This window comes from Batrachochytrium dendrobatidis, assembly GCF_000203795.2.
Source record: "Batrachochytrium dendrobatidis JAM81 unplaced genomic scaffold BATDEscaffold_5, whole genome shotgun sequence".
NCBI lineage: Eukaryota > Fungi > Chytridiomycota > Chytridiomycetes > Rhizophydiales > Batrachochytrium > Batrachochytrium dendrobatidis.
Genome location: NW_006281103.1, coordinates 306,594 through 324,351, shown reverse-complemented (window position 1 = coordinate 324,351; position 17,758 = coordinate 306,594). Strand labels below are relative to the sequence as shown.

At 38.9% G+C, this 17,758-nt stretch overlaps 6 protein-coding genes across 6 annotated transcripts; 5 read left to right on the top strand and 1 right to left on the bottom strand.

Moving 5' to 3' along the window:
• Window positions 1-294: 294 nt before the first annotated feature.
• Window positions 295-3,247, top strand: BATDEDRAFT_87956 (uncharacterized protein; the record flags this gene model as incomplete). The annotated part of the gene is made up of 10 exons (XM_006678668.1): window positions 295-333; window positions 692-761; window positions 880-1,126; window positions 1,219-1,354; window positions 1,397-2,275; window positions 2,352-2,398; window positions 2,510-2,596; window positions 2,694-2,855; window positions 2,923-3,019; window positions 3,089-3,247. The coding sequence occupies 10 exons, from the start codon at window positions 295-297 to the stop codon at window positions 3,245-3,247; spliced, it is 1,923 nt and encodes a 640-aa protein (XP_006678731.1).
• Window positions 3,248-4,009: 762 nt separating this feature from the next.
• Window positions 4,010-4,747, top strand: BATDEDRAFT_11066 (uncharacterized protein; the record flags this gene model as incomplete). The annotated part of the gene is made up of 2 exons (XM_006678277.1): window positions 4,010-4,392; window positions 4,468-4,747. The coding sequence occupies 2 exons, from the start codon at window positions 4,010-4,012 to the stop codon at window positions 4,745-4,747; spliced, it is 663 nt and encodes a 220-aa protein (XP_006678340.1).
• A 234-nt stretch (window positions 4,748-4,981) lies between these two features.
• BATDEDRAFT_24355 (uncharacterized protein) lies at window positions 4,982-6,144 on the top strand (the record flags this gene model as incomplete). The annotated part of the gene is made up of 4 exons (XM_006678360.1): window positions 4,982-5,166; window positions 5,232-5,505; window positions 5,567-5,689; window positions 5,794-6,144. 4 exons carry the CDS (start codon window positions 4,982-4,984, stop codon window positions 6,142-6,144), a joined length of 933 nt encoding a protein of 310 aa, XP_006678423.1.
• Window positions 6,145-6,640: 496 nt separating this feature from the next.
• BATDEDRAFT_88323 (uncharacterized protein) lies at window positions 6,641-9,310 on the bottom strand (the record flags this gene model as incomplete). Its single annotated transcript, XM_006678568.1, has 8 exons — window positions 6,641-7,674; window positions 7,745-7,964; window positions 8,077-8,166; window positions 8,259-8,283; window positions 8,357-8,486; window positions 8,619-8,629; window positions 8,701-8,906; window positions 9,146-9,310. 8 exons carry the CDS (start codon window positions 9,308-9,310, stop codon window positions 6,641-6,643), a joined length of 1,881 nt encoding a protein of 626 aa, XP_006678631.1.
• Window positions 9,311-11,975: 2,665 nt separating this feature from the next.
• On the top strand, window positions 11,976-13,843 carry BATDEDRAFT_24353 (uncharacterized protein; the record flags this gene model as incomplete). The annotated part of the gene is made up of 5 exons (XM_006678359.1): window positions 11,976-12,118; window positions 12,257-12,281; window positions 12,368-12,409; window positions 12,487-12,663; window positions 12,767-13,843. 5 exons carry the CDS (start codon window positions 11,976-11,978, stop codon window positions 13,841-13,843), a joined length of 1,464 nt encoding a protein of 487 aa, XP_006678422.1.
• A 1,651-nt stretch (window positions 13,844-15,494) lies between these two features.
• BATDEDRAFT_88267 (uncharacterized protein) lies at window positions 15,495-16,268 on the top strand (the record flags this gene model as incomplete). Its single annotated transcript, XM_006678667.1, has 1 exon — window positions 15,495-16,268. One exon carries the CDS (start codon window positions 15,495-15,497, stop codon window positions 16,266-16,268), a length of 774 nt encoding a protein of 257 aa, XP_006678730.1.
• Window positions 16,269-17,758: the final 1,490 nt, after the last annotated feature.

Here is a 17,758-nt window from a genome sequence, read left to right as displayed (position 1 = left end):
TGTGACTGATTCCTGGACATCTGCTGCTGCAGTAATTGATACTGCTGCAGGTTATTCATGTTGCTCATGCTACGGATCTACCAACAATATCCAACCGTTTGCTTCCAACTGTGCTCGACTTTTCGTTCAACTCGACAAAAACCAAAACTCAATCTTTCGATCTTGGCCAGTTTCACGTCGTATCAAGTCTTTTAAACTCTGGTGTCTTGAACAGCATGCGCTAGTAGATCCTACTCACATTCACTGGCATCTTGTAGTTCCAACTGTCGTGCTGTCGTCGTTACCGTCGCGATGATGATCGGACTCGCTCTTTCTACTGACAGTCAGTCACGTGTAATTCGCTTGAGCAATTTATCGGATTTTTATTTCAGAATCGTGATATTACAACTGCTCTGAATCATAGATATTTTATCAGTTGAATGTTCAAACCATCGAGTCTGCATCAATTACTGCGTAAAACATATAAATATTCAACTGCTTTTAAAACATCCTTTTCTTTACCGCCATATCTATCGACTAGACTGCCATGTATCTGTCATTCCACTTTACTCGCCCATTCAAGATTCTCCACATCTGCAAAAGCTGCCAACAGTTGTGATCCTATAATCGAAAAGGTATCATTCAATCATTTGCATTTGTTTTTGAATTACAGGGCTAATTGGATTGCTTTTGTTTGGAATAATAACTCAAGCTTCCAATTCCATCGCTTGTCGATTTCCCTCCTGAAAGAATCAGAAATTTCAGTATTATCGCTCATATAGGTATGATGAGTCGGGTTTAATGTCATTCAAGTGTTGTGGGTCGAGAAATATTTGTATCACCCTCTTCAATATACGTATACAATACCATCTCATTTTCCTTGTCAATCCTATTATGCAGATCATGGAAAAAGCACATTGGCAGATAGATTACTGGAACTTTCGGGAACCATTTCTGCTGCAGATTCAAACAAGCAGGTTTTGGATAAGCTCAAGGTTGAGAGAAATCGTGGAATTACCATCAAAGCACAAACGGCATCCATGTTTTATACATACAAGAATGAAGTTTATCTCTTGAATCTCATTGATACTCCAGGACACGTTGATTTTAGTTATGAAGTGTCACGATCTCTTGCTGCATGTCAGGGGTACGCTTGACCTACTTCAATCTGCATTGGCCATTTGATTTAAATTAATGTCTTATGCTTACTTGCAAAACATTTCTTGATACTCGTAATAGAACGCTTTTACTGGTGGATGCCAGTCAGGGTATTCAAGCCCAAACCATTGCCAACTTTTACTTGGCATTTGGGGAAGATCTTGTCATTCTTCCTGTTCTCAACAAGGCATGCTTTATTGATTCCATTATGCTAATAGTGTTTTATTTGCTAACGATTGATTAAACTGTAACATGCCAGATTGATCTTCCTACTGCAGATCCTGAGCGAATTGCAAATCAGATTGAATCTACGTTTGAATTGGATACATCTCTTACTCGTCATATTTCAGCAAAAACTGGAAAGGGAGTGCCAGATCTGTTTGTTGATGTCATTGAGCGCATTCCGCATCCAACTGGAGATGTGAATAAGCCTTTTAAAGCACTCTTGTTTGATACTTGGTACGATCAATATGCAGGAGTTGTGTGTCTGATTGCAGTGCGTGATGGCTCAGTCAAAAAAGGAGATCGAATTACGTCTGCCCACACCAAATTCCATCATGATGTTACTGATGTGGGAATCATGTATCCCAACCCAACATCAACCGATCAGCTGTCGGCAGGTCATGTAGGATACATCACCATGAATATGAAAACCACCCACGATGCTCATATTGGTGATACATTTTACCATGGCCATGCACCGACTGACATTTTCAAAGGATTTCATCCAGCACAGAGTATGGTTTTTGCCGGTCTCTATCCAGTCGATACAAACGACTATACAAAACTGGCTGAATCAATCGATCGATTGACTCTGAATGATGCATCGGTGACCGTGGCAAAAGAAACCAGTACATCATTGGGTCAGGGATTTCGACTTGGATTTCTAGGAACATTGCATATGGATGTATTTCGTGAACGATTAGAGGAAGAACACGGAAGCTCTGTGATCAATACGGCACCTACAGTACCATATATCATTCGAAATAAGGATGGAACCGAGACTCGTGTTCAAAATCCAGCAGATTTTCCAACAAACGATCAAATGGCAAAAGTTGATGCGTTATTAGAGCCCATGATTATTGGAACATTAGTATTTCCCTCTGAATATGTTGGAAAACTGGTTGAGCTATGCACGGTTAGTTGTTGCTTTGTATACGATCATGTTTGCAATCATGTCATGAATACTTATATAATTTATATGGACATTTCAGAGTCATCGAGGCACACAAGTTGAATATAATTTTATTGATGATACACGGTACATTTTTGTTGGCAATTGAATATGCATCTACTTTTATTATCACAATTGGTTTTTCAAATGCTGTAGTGCTTTGACATTTTACTAATGTCATGTTTATTCAACGCGCAGGGTGATGATCAAATACCGTCTTCCAATGTCAGAAATCCTTTCACAGTTTTACGATAAACTCAAATCTATTTCATCTGGATACGCAAGGTAAGCAAGCATTTATAGTATGTTTTGAAAAATCCAATTGTTATTTGATAGTTATTCAACAGTTGTTATATTCCATTTTGATACTATTCAACCACAGCTTTGATTATGAGGATGCAGGATATGACAAGGCAGATTTGGTCAAGGTGAGTATTTTACTCAATTCCAAGCCAGTTGATGCACTTGCGACGATTGTGCACCGATCACAGGCAGAACATGTTGCTAAAGACTGGGTGCGACGACTCAAGAATATTTTAAAAAAGTAAATATGAAGCTTGATATTATACCTTGTGATTTAATACTGACGAGATTGTGTTTAATATTTCCAGACAATTGTTTGAGATTGTCATTCAGTCATCTGCGAATGGTAAGATTATAGCACGAGAAACCATTACAGCGGCACGTAAAGATGTGACAGCCAAATGTGTAAGTTGAATTAGTTTATTGCTAGTTATGGATTGAAACGATACTGACCGTGTCTTGATGGGATTGTAGTACGGAGGAGATATCACACGCAAGATGAAGTTGTTGGATAAGCAAAAGGAAGGCAAGAAACGTATGAAGACTGTAGCGGGCGGAGTGGAGTTACCACAAGAAGCGTTTCTAACACTCATGAAAGGAGATGACAACAATCAAGGGAAGAAGAGAAGATAGAAACGAATAAATACTTTCAAGTTGAATATACGATTTCCAACGTTGACTATCATGTCAGTTGGTTATGCATTTAATGCTAGACGCAAGTTGGGTCGTGCATGTGAGAATGCATTTAGGAATGTATCAGTGAATGCATTTGGGAATACATTTGTATGTAAACTGTCGACTCTTGAAACCACTGCAGTCGTCACTCCAACTGTGTTGTTCATAGGCTGGCGACCATCCATCACAACTCATTCCATATCATCAAATCCCATTCAAGCAAGACTCCATTCATATTACTTGAATGGGATTTCATTACAGAATACACTGAGACACAGTACTGTTCCTTGTGCTACTATCAAGCCATATACAAGACTCGAGCATGTCGCTAGACTGGTCAGCAGTGCTACCAATCGCTATGAATATTCCGAGTTGGTCAGCAACAAACCTGCTCCGCTGTTTGGTCCCATCTTGTTTGTTGCTGGCTTCTTGGCAACTACACTTGGACTGTGTGTGTATAGTGAAGCCAAGATGCATTGGGACAATAGAATAGAGTTGAGCGAGGCATTCAGTCTACAGAAAGTAGTAGGATCGTCTACTTCAGGTGTGTTTTACTTTCCTACTAGATCACACATGAATGATCATTATCGACCACCACTGCCTTCTTCTATTCAAACTTCTCGCTCCAAAGAATCACTGGCTCAATCTAGTATCGTCAATCAATACATTCCTCCTATTCTTGGCAATATTTACACCATGGCAAAGCACAGATACGATCGTATGACATTGGGAGAGTCTCATACTTGGACATTGATTGCATGCAACCTTGCCGTCTTTTTTCTCTGGCGTTTACCTCCACTCGGTCATTTTATGAACAGGAATTTCGTTCATCACTCTCATAGTCGTCGCATCTATACCATGGTTACAAGTGCATTCAGTCAAAAAGGAGTCGCACATTTAGCTTTCAACATGTTCGCTTTGAATAGTTTTTTTATATCGATGCATTATTTGCATCCAATGACCCACCAAGAAGCTATTGCCTTTTATCTGTCCACCGCCGCGTTATCCTCGTTGGGATCGCAGGTGTTTATGAGATTATCAAAAAACACTACTATGAGATCAAGTCTTGGATCAAGCGGCGTTGTCTGGGCTATTGTTGCTTTGTAAGTTGATGTATACACTCTAGACACTAATGCATACACATCAATAACTCTTGACTACTATAATGTTAAACTCAGTGTTGCCTACCAACGACCCGAATCACAAGCAGGAATCATTTTTATTCCTGGTGTCGAAATGCCGCTTGGAACCCTTGTATCTGGGTTTATTCTTTTGGATCTTGCTGGGTTACTTATGAAATGGAAACAGTTTGATCATGCTGCACATTTAAGCGGTGCACTGGCTGGATACCTCTATTCAAAATATGGATCTACATTATGGAGTGATTGTCAACGATACATTCTACAAAAATGGGTAAACGATTTAAAAAAGGTTCAAATTTCTAAAAATAAAAAATAACTCGAATATCAAATTGACTTGATTTGGGGTTCAATCCGTATCTAATACCAAACGGCAAATCAATGAAATTCAAAATTGATGAAATTTAAATCCATTGAATTTAAAATTATCAATAACATGTCAATTGCTCGACAAGCAATCCGTCTTGTATCAAGAAAACTTGAGCATCAACATCATGTGTGTATCCAACCATCAACTCCCATACTCCGAATATACACTATTCAATATCGGTCAATGACTTCCACTCTGCAACCCAAACAAACTCCAACATCGGATTTTGATAGTTTACAGAATAAGGTCGTTCATAAAGCCAATATTGAGATCAGTGCTGCATCAACTCCAACTCCCACAATCGATATAAACTCTATTGATGCATCCACTCCAACCCTTCGTCAACCACCAGTGTTTAAAGGAACAGTGTAAGCCATTGAGTGAATATTGAACTCGGTTGAATCACTGCTTATTTGCATGATTGAAATGATAGGAATCTGTTGGATAGACTGGATTCTCAACGATCTAAACGACGAGAAGCGATCGAGCATGCTAAACAGGCACAGAAATTACTCGATGCACAACGGAAAAGTAAACCGCTAAGTCAACGCACTCCAATGGATTTCATCAACCAGGATGAAAATACTCGGGATAGAGAAAAACTGGTCAAGGAGGCTTTTTCAGGTGGATACTGGAAAGATTTACGTGAAGTCTCGAGAAAAGGTGCCAAACTATGGGAAGCACCTGAAAAAATCCGATCTGGACAGGTAATTCAGTATTGATTCATGCACCATATAATTGCTGTTTTAACCCAAATCAAGTGATTAGTATTCCCATCTAGTACCCAACGTGTCTGGAACATTGATGAATGGCGAAAAAACGGACATCATGTCCTATGTATCAAGGCATAAAGTCACCTTGGTAGTGTTTTTCTTTAATGCTTTTGGCGAGGTACATCAACCCTTTGACATCTTGAATCTATTGTACATGTCTGTTCAAGTTACATCTGTATTCTTATGCTGACTTGTTTTGAATCCATTGTTTGCACGATATAGCAACAAACACGATCGTTTGTCAACCCTTTTATGCAGGAATTCAAAACTCACTCTGATATAGATCTGTTGATTGTCAATGTAGAGGAAAAGCTTTTCAGAGCACCCGTGCTATGGCTTTCGCGACCCTATGTCAAATGGAATGTTCCAAAAGAATTACGACAAAGATATATGATTCATTATGGCGATATGAAAGATAAACGAACAGAGTGTGGTATGGTAAATACTGTTCTTGGATGGGTGAATTTAGTCGATTCTTCTGGAAAAATTCGATGGCAGGCACATGGTGAAGCCACACCCAAAGAACTTGCAGCAGTCTCAAATCTGGCTAAAACCATGCTACACATTTTGTAAAAGAACCATTGAACTAAGATGGCGAATAAACTGTCTGGAATACATTCAAGTCGTTTCCAAGCAAAGCAAAAACATCCTTCATTATCGTCATATCCACATAAAATGAAACACTAAACAAGAGTCAGTATAATCAACAGTTTTGTAGATTGAAACTACACTGCCCATTCTTGAACCCGATGGAAATAATTTAATCATAACGACCTTGTCAAACAATTCTAGACACCAAATACTGAGACTATCAGCCAAAGTAATCCATATCCAACAGGTGTAATGAATAGTTGACTATTGTTTATTCACGAGAAAAAATCATTGCAAGATAAATACACGAAATGTTCCATTTTATACGAATACGACTGTAAATGCATGATCTGCCCTTGCACTTTTTAATTTGCATGCATAGAGGGCAATGTACAACAATGAAACCAGATAGTTTCCAAAAAACAATACATATCCAAATATAGTCATTGGATAGGTTCAGACTTGGAGGAGCGTGATATTACAAGATGGTGCATCTTTTGCTCGACTTTCTTCTTGGGGGCGGCTCGACTACAAACGGGTAGGCAGCTTGGAGTACCGGGAAATCCGGTATACATAATTCGTAAAACACCATATAGGCATTTAGGCTGGCATGGTTGAATGCATTGGCTATGGCTTGTTGGGTTGACAATACCTTGACCCTTCCTGAAATCATATTATCGTCAAAATGCAGCCAATGCATAGACTCTGGGAGCACTTCAGATTTTGAATTGAAGGAAGGTGTGGATGGCGCGCAGGACAAGGACCGAGACAGTGATGTGGGTCCCAGTCGTGGTTTAGTACCGTTGGATCGCATTGTTGATTTAGTGGAAAAGGACTCAAAAGTACTGGATCGTCCTAGCTCGTTTAAAAGGGTTTCAACTTTGATCGTGTCACTTGAATCTAGACTTGTGGATGACAAGGACGCTGACATGGTGGGCAAAGAGCCTACAGTCATGGGGGTACCAAGAGATTCCAAAACATTCATGGGTTCTCCAAGTGTGTGTTCCCCTGTTGCCGCACAACCAGGTCGTTTAGAAACAATGGATGTGTAGTGGCCACTTCGTGGTCCATTACCTTCATGGCATAATATGCTTCTCAATCTTAAACAGTAGTTTCTATTCACTCCCAGATGATCTTGTTTACCCGTTCCCGTAGGATTAGCATTATGCACAATAAAATCCCCAAACGGAATCTCGGTGGGGATATATACCCTACGACCAATACGAACAGTCTGACCCGATCTCACATCATACGAAAACCGTTTGATCATAAATGGAATAGTGATGGGCCGGGTTTGTGATTGAGGAATATTGCGAGATGGATCACCCGTTTCACATTCTGGGGTAAGAAAGGGGAGAACACGACTGGATTGCCAAGCCTCGATATGCTTCAAATGAGTAGGTCGTGATCCCGATTCAAGGTGCGAAGCATCATTGGATAAAGTATGCTCAGCATTTGTGGACGAGGTGGAGTCTAAAGATGATTCAGATCGACGCTTAATTTGAACCATATCTAAAAGAATAAAACATTTTGAAATGAGTATATTGGCAAAGTTCAAGTGGCAAGCAATTTATAAACTTACTGCTAAAGAAATGGTCTTCCAACATATCTTCTAGTAACACACTAACGTGCGATACAGTGCTTGGAATGCTCAATTGAATAATTCGTTCCGTAAAGATCCTCAAGTCGTCGCAGGAAGAATGTGCACCATGAAAGATTTCAGATTGCAAGGGTAAAAAAGGAGCTCCTAGTGTGTTCATCAAGAATAGAAACAGCTCACTTGTATCTTGTTGTAGACCCACCTATGAGTGGATGAATGCAAGATTAGCCTATGCAGTTTGAAAAGTCAGGACTATTGATGGCAGCCGATAAAGCTTATTGATAGTCGGATATGTATTAATTAGACTAGCATACATTATCCTTGTTTTCTCCAAACCATCCTAGCTCGGCAAGTGCCTTTCGAAAACGCGCAACGTATATTTTATCGACCAATTGTCCTTTTCTCTAGCAACCAATAGAGTTGGAGCATGAGTTCGAATGCATCTCAAACTAGTTGATTAAAATGCAGTTAAAACGGATGTACAAGCCAGACTTACCAACCGATTAACTATCAATCGAATACTATATAATGATTGTACAAGATGATTAGTTGGATTATAAAGTAGAAGAATGCACAATAGATCATATTGAATACCTTGATTCCAAAGAGAACCGCAAAAATCGTTTCATACTGTAATCCATTTCATCACCGGTATCCAAGGTAGGAGCATCCATCAAGCCATCAAATGCAGTCCCGCATGCAAACATGGCAAACAGCAGTGCATCTAAAACAAAAAGTATTTAGTGTATGAATTGCAGCTTATTGATCGAGTGTAAATGAGGCTTATATCAAAAGTTGATTCAATTATTCTATTGGCTGTAAAAAGGGTCTCGTTTAATGCTCCAGCACTACATACCGATATAACAACTAAATAGTGGTAGAATCACAGGATTAACTTTTTAATGCATAGCCAGATATCATACATTTGACTGACTCACCTGTTTCCAATATTGACCATTCCCAGGGAAGCTGGTGCAGACTGTGGACCAAAAGGTGGCGGAACAATAGTACCCTCGATGGCATCTTTGATATCATTCAAGAATTGAATTGCATGATTAGAGGGTAGAGTCCTAAGGTTTCTGAATTCACTCATACTCAGTATGATGTGAGGGTTATCGTCCAAAAACGAGCGCAGTCGAGCATCCTATTCCGAAATCAAAGCAAATCAATCAATACCAAACAATACAAAACGTGGAGTTGGTTTAAGCAAGTTGCTATTAGAGTAATGATTAACACTAGCCAAGGTTTGTGAGTTGATGCAAATAGCTGAATGAGAGCAAGTTGTAATGATGTCCAAATCATGGAAACAGTATAACAAGACTCTTTGAAATAGTGAATTCAGACCAATGCATGTACTACGCAACCCAATGAAAGGCGTAATACCTTTTCTTGTTCCTCTTCCGAGTGGTCAGGGTACATTGGCGGAGGAGGCTGATTAGCATGAACCGACAAGTCATTCATTGCAGCACCACTAACATAGTTGAGTTTCTGAATAGCAGCAGTAGATTTACTCTTTGTAGAGATGGCATTGACGGCAGAAAGGGTCATGATGAATGGTCGGATGCGATTCAATCAATTGAATGACTTGTAGATAACCAGAGTTTCCCTAATTGCATGCCGAGTCACGGGTTTTGTCGGATTCTATTCGCTTCAATCAGCAAAGTACTTTGTAGCAAACGCCATGTGTTGGAAAACTATTCAACAAGTTGAAATCAAACAAGTTGAATCATCAAATGGTTGAACCATCAAATGGTTGACAAGGCAGTAAAACAGTCGATAATAATCCTGAAATTTATTATTGCTTTGCACAGGAAACGACTCGGTTCAAATTGACGAGGTGTAGGATTTTTACCGCCGGATTCACGTAAATAGAACACTAAACAAGTACCAACATACAAGTCTCATGAAACACAAGTGCCAGTTTACTAGAAAGTTATGTCTTTAGATTCGTTGATGGGGTTTGAATCAGAGTTGAAGATTGATTTTGGCTGCAGTGTGAACATTTTAATTTTTTATGCAAAATGAACAAATGCCAATAGGATAGGATTGAACTAGTCGAATCTAATATTTGAATTGCAATACATGAATTTGGTTATTGTACAATGTATCAAGATACTAAAAGTCAAGGCTTGATTTTGTGAGCATCGTACAATGGACGTTGTGTTTATTAAATACTCTAATAGGAAAGCACAAGGAATATTTAACCACTATTTATTCCAAAGCAAAATCAAAGTCTGCAAAAGAATACAAAAGTTGGATTTCACATAAATACGACTATAGTGGGAATGACCGAGACCGTCAAGGTCAAATGAGGCAGAGCAGCGTTTAAACAGATATGATGGGTTGAGGCAATTGTCACCTCGTGAGCACAAAACGAGATTAGATGGTTACATTCAAGGCATACCAATCCTAGAATCCTCAAAACACAAGGGGTTGCAACAAAATCAAAGCAAATATCTCGTCAAAGGGTTAGTTGATCTAGGGACCAAATCCGTGACCAATTGCAAGACTGCGGATATGCTTACCAATGCGGTGAGTCGATGGGTGTTGAAATCTTGGAGGGCATCCAAAGTATATGCTGGGGTTTAAAGGATAATTTGCTTGTTATTACTAGAGCCGTGTTCACGTGAAATGATTCATTGAATAGGAATGCCAAAGTATAGTAAGCAACCAGTCTCATGACAATTCCACTCAATTTACCGGACAAGTATTCTCTATAATCTATTGATCTTTCTCGTCCATTCTCATTCTGTAAGAAAAACTGAGCAAATGTTCAAAGCAGCATTTACATCTCAAACCCTTGGCGCTTATTCAATCACCAACTCTCCCTTCATTCCAACAGAGCATTACAAGTAAACATTCAGTGAATGGCATGTGTAGTTGCATTCCTGAGACTGCAATCTTTGTGCTTTTAAACTAGAGCGCGACCATATTAAAGTTGGAATACAGAATGAGTTTCAAGACAGTTGAACTCAATATCTGAATTGCACGGATGAATCTGACGATTGTACAATGTATGACTATGCCAAACAATTCAAACCTATAGTTTGTTCTATATGATGGACGTCCATCATACAGAATAATTAATTTCTATTAGGAAAGCACAGCGAGTGTTTAAACATTGTTTATTCCAAAGCAAACCAGTCATTGTAAGATAAATACAAGTGGTCCATTTTACGTGAATACGGCTGGAAAATATACTGCCACAGGGCTTTTTCTAGCCATTCGTCCCTATACAGCATGGTAACTGGATGAGAACTACAAGGGGTGTTTTAGTTTTCTTGTATAGATGAGTATGAATGCACCCACACCAAGCATCGCATCCGTTTAGATCTGTTTTTCACAATTCAATGCTGAATCAAGACTGATCAAGATTCAAATAGTCGATTGTTTTTGTAATTTGGATTGACTACCAAAAACTGTCCAAGTTGGTGCCGACTGCAATTGAATATTTAAAACTTGCTCGTGGTGATTGATTCCAATGTAGGCAGCAATACAATGACGATCGATCGGTTTCCTTCAAACTGTTTACCTTGACCTACACAAGAATCCTCCAATTCATGTGCTTCTCTGAGCCTACTCATACCATTTGATGAGGGGTGTTGAATTGATGCGCCAATTTGAATGGTCACTTTATGCATGCAGAATCCGACCCTCAGTTTTTTATTCAAGCCAGACATGTTTCTTTTCTTTTCTATATAATATCACATTGATCGTCTAACCTTTTTATTTTCTATTTGCATCGTTGTTTTGGCTTGGATTGTTGTTTTGGCTTGGATTGTTGTTTTCGCTTGCTGTTGTGCGGTTCCTCAAGCTGTCGTTATAAAGGCGATTGTAAACCTTGGTGTTCCCAATTGCAAGTCAATAGCTATTGTCTTGGTTCTCAATACTGCGACCGCAATCTATTGCCCTGATTGTTAAATCACATTGCGCTTGTTACTAGACATTCCTCTCCCTGATATCATCTTCAGAGCTTTCATCTTCTTTAGGCTTCATTGCTATACCAAGACTCTGTAAACTTACTCGACTCGGGGGTTCAACTAACCAATCGACAGTGAGTTGCTTATATTCTATTCGAAGCGTGTCCGATTGCTGGCTGAGTTGCTCTGTAGAAACATTTGTTGATATTGATGTTGTCTAATTGTTCATCAATCCTGCCACCTTTGTCATTCTGTTTTATTCTATAATAGCTCTTGGCAATTGTCTGCTCATCATGACACACCCAATACTTGATCCAGAGGTCTTGCAATCACAGTACCTTGTCTTGTTTCAAAAAGAAAACCTTGTTCATCTTCAACCCACTCCTGGGTTTCTACAGCGAACTCAGGCTGGATATATTTCCATTGACCAGCGAAGGTACATATTTAAACATGTCGTTTCATTCAATCGGTGAATTGGCCTTTTTGGCGTCCGAAACATTTCACTATTCTGTCAAATAGTAAATGACTTACAATCTATCTTGTACTACTCTTACCTTGTTCAACTCTGTTTTAGAGAGCTTGTAGATTGGATCCATCAGGTAAGCTACTCAATCATGGTATTATTTTATTTGATCCTTTTAATCTTTGCTCATTCAATTATGATTCTGGATCCTTGATTTGTTAGGTTTGGATGCATTTCAAGTATCGTAGCACTGAAACATTTCATGTATGTATGATTTATTCCCATTGTGTTATGTCTTGGATTGTGGTTGCCAACTCTTGCTTTTTGACTCTGAAAATTAGCTGGCGATTAGTCTGATTGATCGTGTCTGCAGCATGCATCCAGTTCATATTAAAAGATACCAGATCCTAGGTGCTGCTTGCTTTTGGATTGCATGCAAGTTTACTGAACCAGATCCACCTAGTTACAGTCGTCTAGTGTCGCTTTCTGGAGGCGCATTTGACGCAGAGACTCTCAAGGTAAATTCATTTTTTAGTAAACTGCCAACTAAAACGAATGCCACTCATCATATAACCATTCATGTATCTGAAATACTATTACATCACTTGTTAAATACTCTAGGCGGAGGAGTTGATGGTGTTAAAAAGATTACAATGGAATTTGTCCATGGCAACTCCGTCGTCGTTTCTGGAACTCATGCTGATGTTCATGCCCATTACTTCCCAGCATCGACATGATATATATCAATATGCCATTTCATTTTTAGCCATCATGCCTTCAAATTATCATATGCTACAGTATGCTTCATCCGTACAGAGTGCGGCTTCATTACTGGTAGTATTTGCCTCGACTGGGTCCAACTATGAATTTTGTCACCGTTTTCTAGCGCAACATACTCGTCAACTTATGATGGACAGCTCTGCAATGGCGATGGGATTGCAGCCTCCAATGATGAGTGATGTTAATGCATGCGCGAGTGACATGATGTTGATTGTACGCCAAACATTCCCCGAGTTTAAATATGCAGCTTGTCCAAGTGCACTCTTGCAAAATAAGAGGGAAATGGCTATTCTTCAGCAACCTCGAACTATCCAGACCAAAGATGCTCATTTGCGTAAGCAGCATTCACTCTCGGTAACCCTGTCTGGGTCTACATGTGTCAGCAAAATGAGTGAATCTTCTCATCGCAATAGTACAGCTACTTTGTCTGTTTCTCCTGTATCTCAACAGCTTTTACAAGTTCAACCATCTGGCGTATCGAAAAAATTGACTCAATCGGAAACTGGATCCAAATGTAATGCTGGTCGTCAATCACGACCAGCATTGGTTGCAACAAAACAACACAATGTCTTTGCAAATACTAGTGCTAGTACCCGATCAGTCAAACCTACTAAACCGATTTCTGTCCATATCAATACATCAGAGTTTGAATCTCAGTCCAATTTGATCAAGCGTGCTGTCTCTCCGGTGTATATCGAAACACTTGGATCTCGCCTCAGTCCTAGATCCGCTTTCCAACCACCAAGAGTGATTGTCGAGGATGATGATCCAGAATATGCCGACTTTTCTTTTGCATCACCGACCATGTTATCTGGAAACTTGGATGATACTTGTCTGGGAAAGGATATGTTTTTTATTGGTGGTGATTTGGTTGCTACAACAATCAGTTCTTTATCAGCCTTTTCTGACGGGTATTAGTTTAGTTGCTTATCCAAAAGTAACATTTCTTTTTTGAAATTCATGAATCTCGACCATTGCGCTATATTCTAGACAGCCAGTTGTTTGCTGAACAATACTGTCAATTCCCAATCTAGCATTCCAATTCAACACTTGCTCAACCTCTCATCTTGACGAGTCATACTTGTCTGCATATTCCCTTCTTTGCCCATATTCGTATTCCCTATAATGCTATCATATATCATCACATTGGTCTATCTTTATTCGACTACTACCAATACCTTTTTTAATATCGCTGAATCAGTGTTGACACTGATTTGATTGATCAAACGGTGTGATTCCATATTCTACTACATTTCTGATACAATTAAACAGTCGATTCTTCATTTGTTTTTATTATAATAAAACAGTCTAAAACTTGAATGCAATTTTATACTTTTGTAATTGAGAATGACTATCAAGCTTGTTTTATTCCCATTGATGTAATGCTTTTTCATCTTTCCATCACATAATACACAGGATATGAAATATCAAATCCAATCAAAGTTGGGTATTGTTTGCTGTATCCTTGTCAACTCGGACAATAGCACCACATGGCAATACTTGATAGCAATGTAGACTGTTTTGGTGCTGTGAGATGCAATGATACAACGAGTTTCAGGACCCATTCCAATATGATGCAGCATATTGCAGATAAGCAGTTCATTTGTATCTGGTTGCCTGATACCTTTTACATTGTATTTTGTGGGTCTGTACTGACGAGTCTTGATGTAGCAACAAACAGTCAGTTGTTGTTGACATTCCAAGCGAATCTGGTCTGGATTCCGTTTTTCTTTGGAGATAATGAGATGTCAAACAACTTGTTAATGTCAGCCTTGTAGTGTTGAATGACAGTATTGATTGACAGCAGTTTGAATCGGTTACGTATTTCCATCCAGATACTGTGATATTGGCAAGAAGGATCTTGCAAAGTTGTTGGTTGTTGATGGGCAAGTTGGATATAAAGTTGTTTTCAATCAATCCGTTGACAATCATGATAGCATACTTTGATTTGTATGTATGCAATACTGCTGTCATCTTGTGTATGATGTTTCGTATTTCCACAAACGCATTCCATTTCCAGCTGTTTTCTTTGCAGACATTTGATGTTGTGTAACAATGAGGGTGTAAAATGTAGTACAGAAATAGACGACTAAATTACAATTATTCCAACGGATTTAGCACTCTTGTTCAAGTAAAACGGTATCATCCGATGCTCACTATACACTACTTGTACGTTGAATCATGCCAATCACTTGCTATTTTAACAAGCATGGAATATCACGGCACATATTGATGACCAACTAGTAGCCGAGTGTCAGGCTCATTGCAGTCTCGGTTTGTACTCATTTCTCAACCCTTTTTAGGGTGGAACTGTGTAATCAACCATATGATATTCAAATGTATGGTCAGATATCGGCTCAGCCACGATTGCAGGCCACCATAAAAAGGAAGATCCCTTCAAAATCTGACGTTGATAGCAAATCACCATTCAGCCCTGATAACAACACTAGCCCTTAAGACGGTCATTCAAGGGATATGCTTTTACTATTATCACTCGATAATGATATAAATATGTTTCAAAAACCGACTTGGTGGATGGCATTACAACTTGCTCAACCAAACCAGTAGAATGAAACTCGCAGTTGCAGTATTGTCGTCGATACTGCTTGCATGCTCGGTTACTATTGCCAATCCAATTGATCCCAGTGAAACTACAGATGTTGAAACTATCACTTCAACCGTCATTCCCAGTGAAACTACAGATGTTGAAGCTAGCACCTTGCCAACTCCTAATCCAAACGGTATAGGTTTAGATAGTCTTGATCCACTTTCAGATAGCATCAAGGAATTGCTCAAAGAATACCAGAGAAAACATGTTAGTCTTGAAGAGCAAGTAAAAAAATGTGAGCTATTAAAATCTCAATACAAAGATCAACAGACAATGGTAAAGCACGCAAAGAGAAAGCTTCATGTTTCGAAACATAAATCTCTAAGAGACGGTGGCAATCGGAAGCATGGTAATGAGATTTGGGATAATATGCGTGATATTAAAACCCAAGAAGCCAAACTTGCCGATCTTAAAAAAAGCTACAAAGACTGCAAGTCCAAGTATAGTATTTTTACAGCTGGACTGGATCACATCAAAATGCTACTCGTGGATTATGTTTTCGGAGAATCTTGGGATCTTGAATCACTTGATCAGCAATCTAGTCTTATCACCACACATCCTTCCGTTAATACGTACCTTGAACAACTATCAGTAGAATACCAGAAGCTTCTTGATCAAATCTCTAACGAACGGCAACAACATAAAGAACTTAGTGATCGAGAACGATTTAAACAACTTATCGAACAGCAACAACGTAAAGAACCTAGCAATCAGCAACAACCTAAAGATTCGTAATCATCATCTGTATCCAGGGAATCCAGAGTTCCCTGCAATAAACGGAAAGGGTTTTCCAAGTTTATGGATGGATTGGAATCACTCTTTCAGTGACTCAGAAATGACGATCCATCCAATTGATTTGAATGTTAATCTGTATTGGTTTCAACCAAGTCCGTTGTATTTTTATTTGAATAAAGTACAATTATCATTTGATACTGGATATTGCATTATATCTGATTATTGTACACAGTCTTGGTTGGCATGATATCATATTGTACATTGACACTTGTATTTCCAATACAATACAGTTGATTGTATATTGCATAGTTGTACACATTGATGATGCTGGCATGCATGTGTGTATTGTGTCGATATGATATTGCTTGTCATGTCGTATTGACACATGCAACACCAATACCAGCAACAGTCATGTGTGTTGATATCAGATCCGACCAATTTGGCTGGTTTGACTGGTTTGACTCGTTGATTGTGGTGTCAAAATGGTTGCATCAATAGCCTGACTGATCACACACATCAGTCGCAGTGTCAACTTTGTCTTGTACACCATGTCATTCAGCAGTCTTTTATCAATAGCCCGTAAACCACTCCAAGTGTAACTAGTACGAATCTACCACGATAAACTTTTATTTTCCGTTGATTATAAAGTTATCAAATAACTAGTTCCATCAAACAAAGGCCATTACAGGATAATGATTCCAATTCATGTGTACCATCCGATATTGTAATTTCCAAATCCAATTGGACTTTCAATTGTAATGTCTGATCAAATCGTTTGCTTGATTTTAAAACAATATCGAAGCATATCAGCTAGTTTTCCGTTGCGTTCTTGTATGTATTCTGGGTTACTCTGGGTAAATGCATCCATTTACACTTCAACATTAAATGCTGTCAAGAACTGGTCCATGGATGTATTGTGAGGTACTGCGAGGTATTGGGTGCCAAGTATGACAGAGTGTTTTTGGATGTAAACGACCTGTTTGAAATCATTTGGTAATTATTGTTACATTTGATGATGCTGTCCATTTCAGTGTTTCCGAAAGTTGAAATTCGCATCCCCAAACATTCAACTTTGTAACCCATTTGCTTGAAATGTGCTTGATTTGCATGATAGTTTGATACAAGATATTCATCGATCACCCGTCAATGAGTAATATCATCAGAGTTGGACAACATCCACCAATAATCTTTTAAACTCGTACAGTTTGTACAGTGTTGTCATGAAAGTCATGGTTTGACACATTTTCATCAAGTTACCAGTGAGTATCAACGAGTATCAACCAACAAAATTGGTCTCGTTGGTCGATACACTACTGATGCACTTGCATATGAAACTGTACGAGTTCAATCAATGTTTCTTGCACGGTTGTCAAATGTTCAGATGAAATCAATCTCATGACAGGACACAAAATGTGACATTATCAAATAACAACCAATACTAAACAATTGGGTTACCACATGATGGCTCATTCGGAATGCAAGTGAATCCA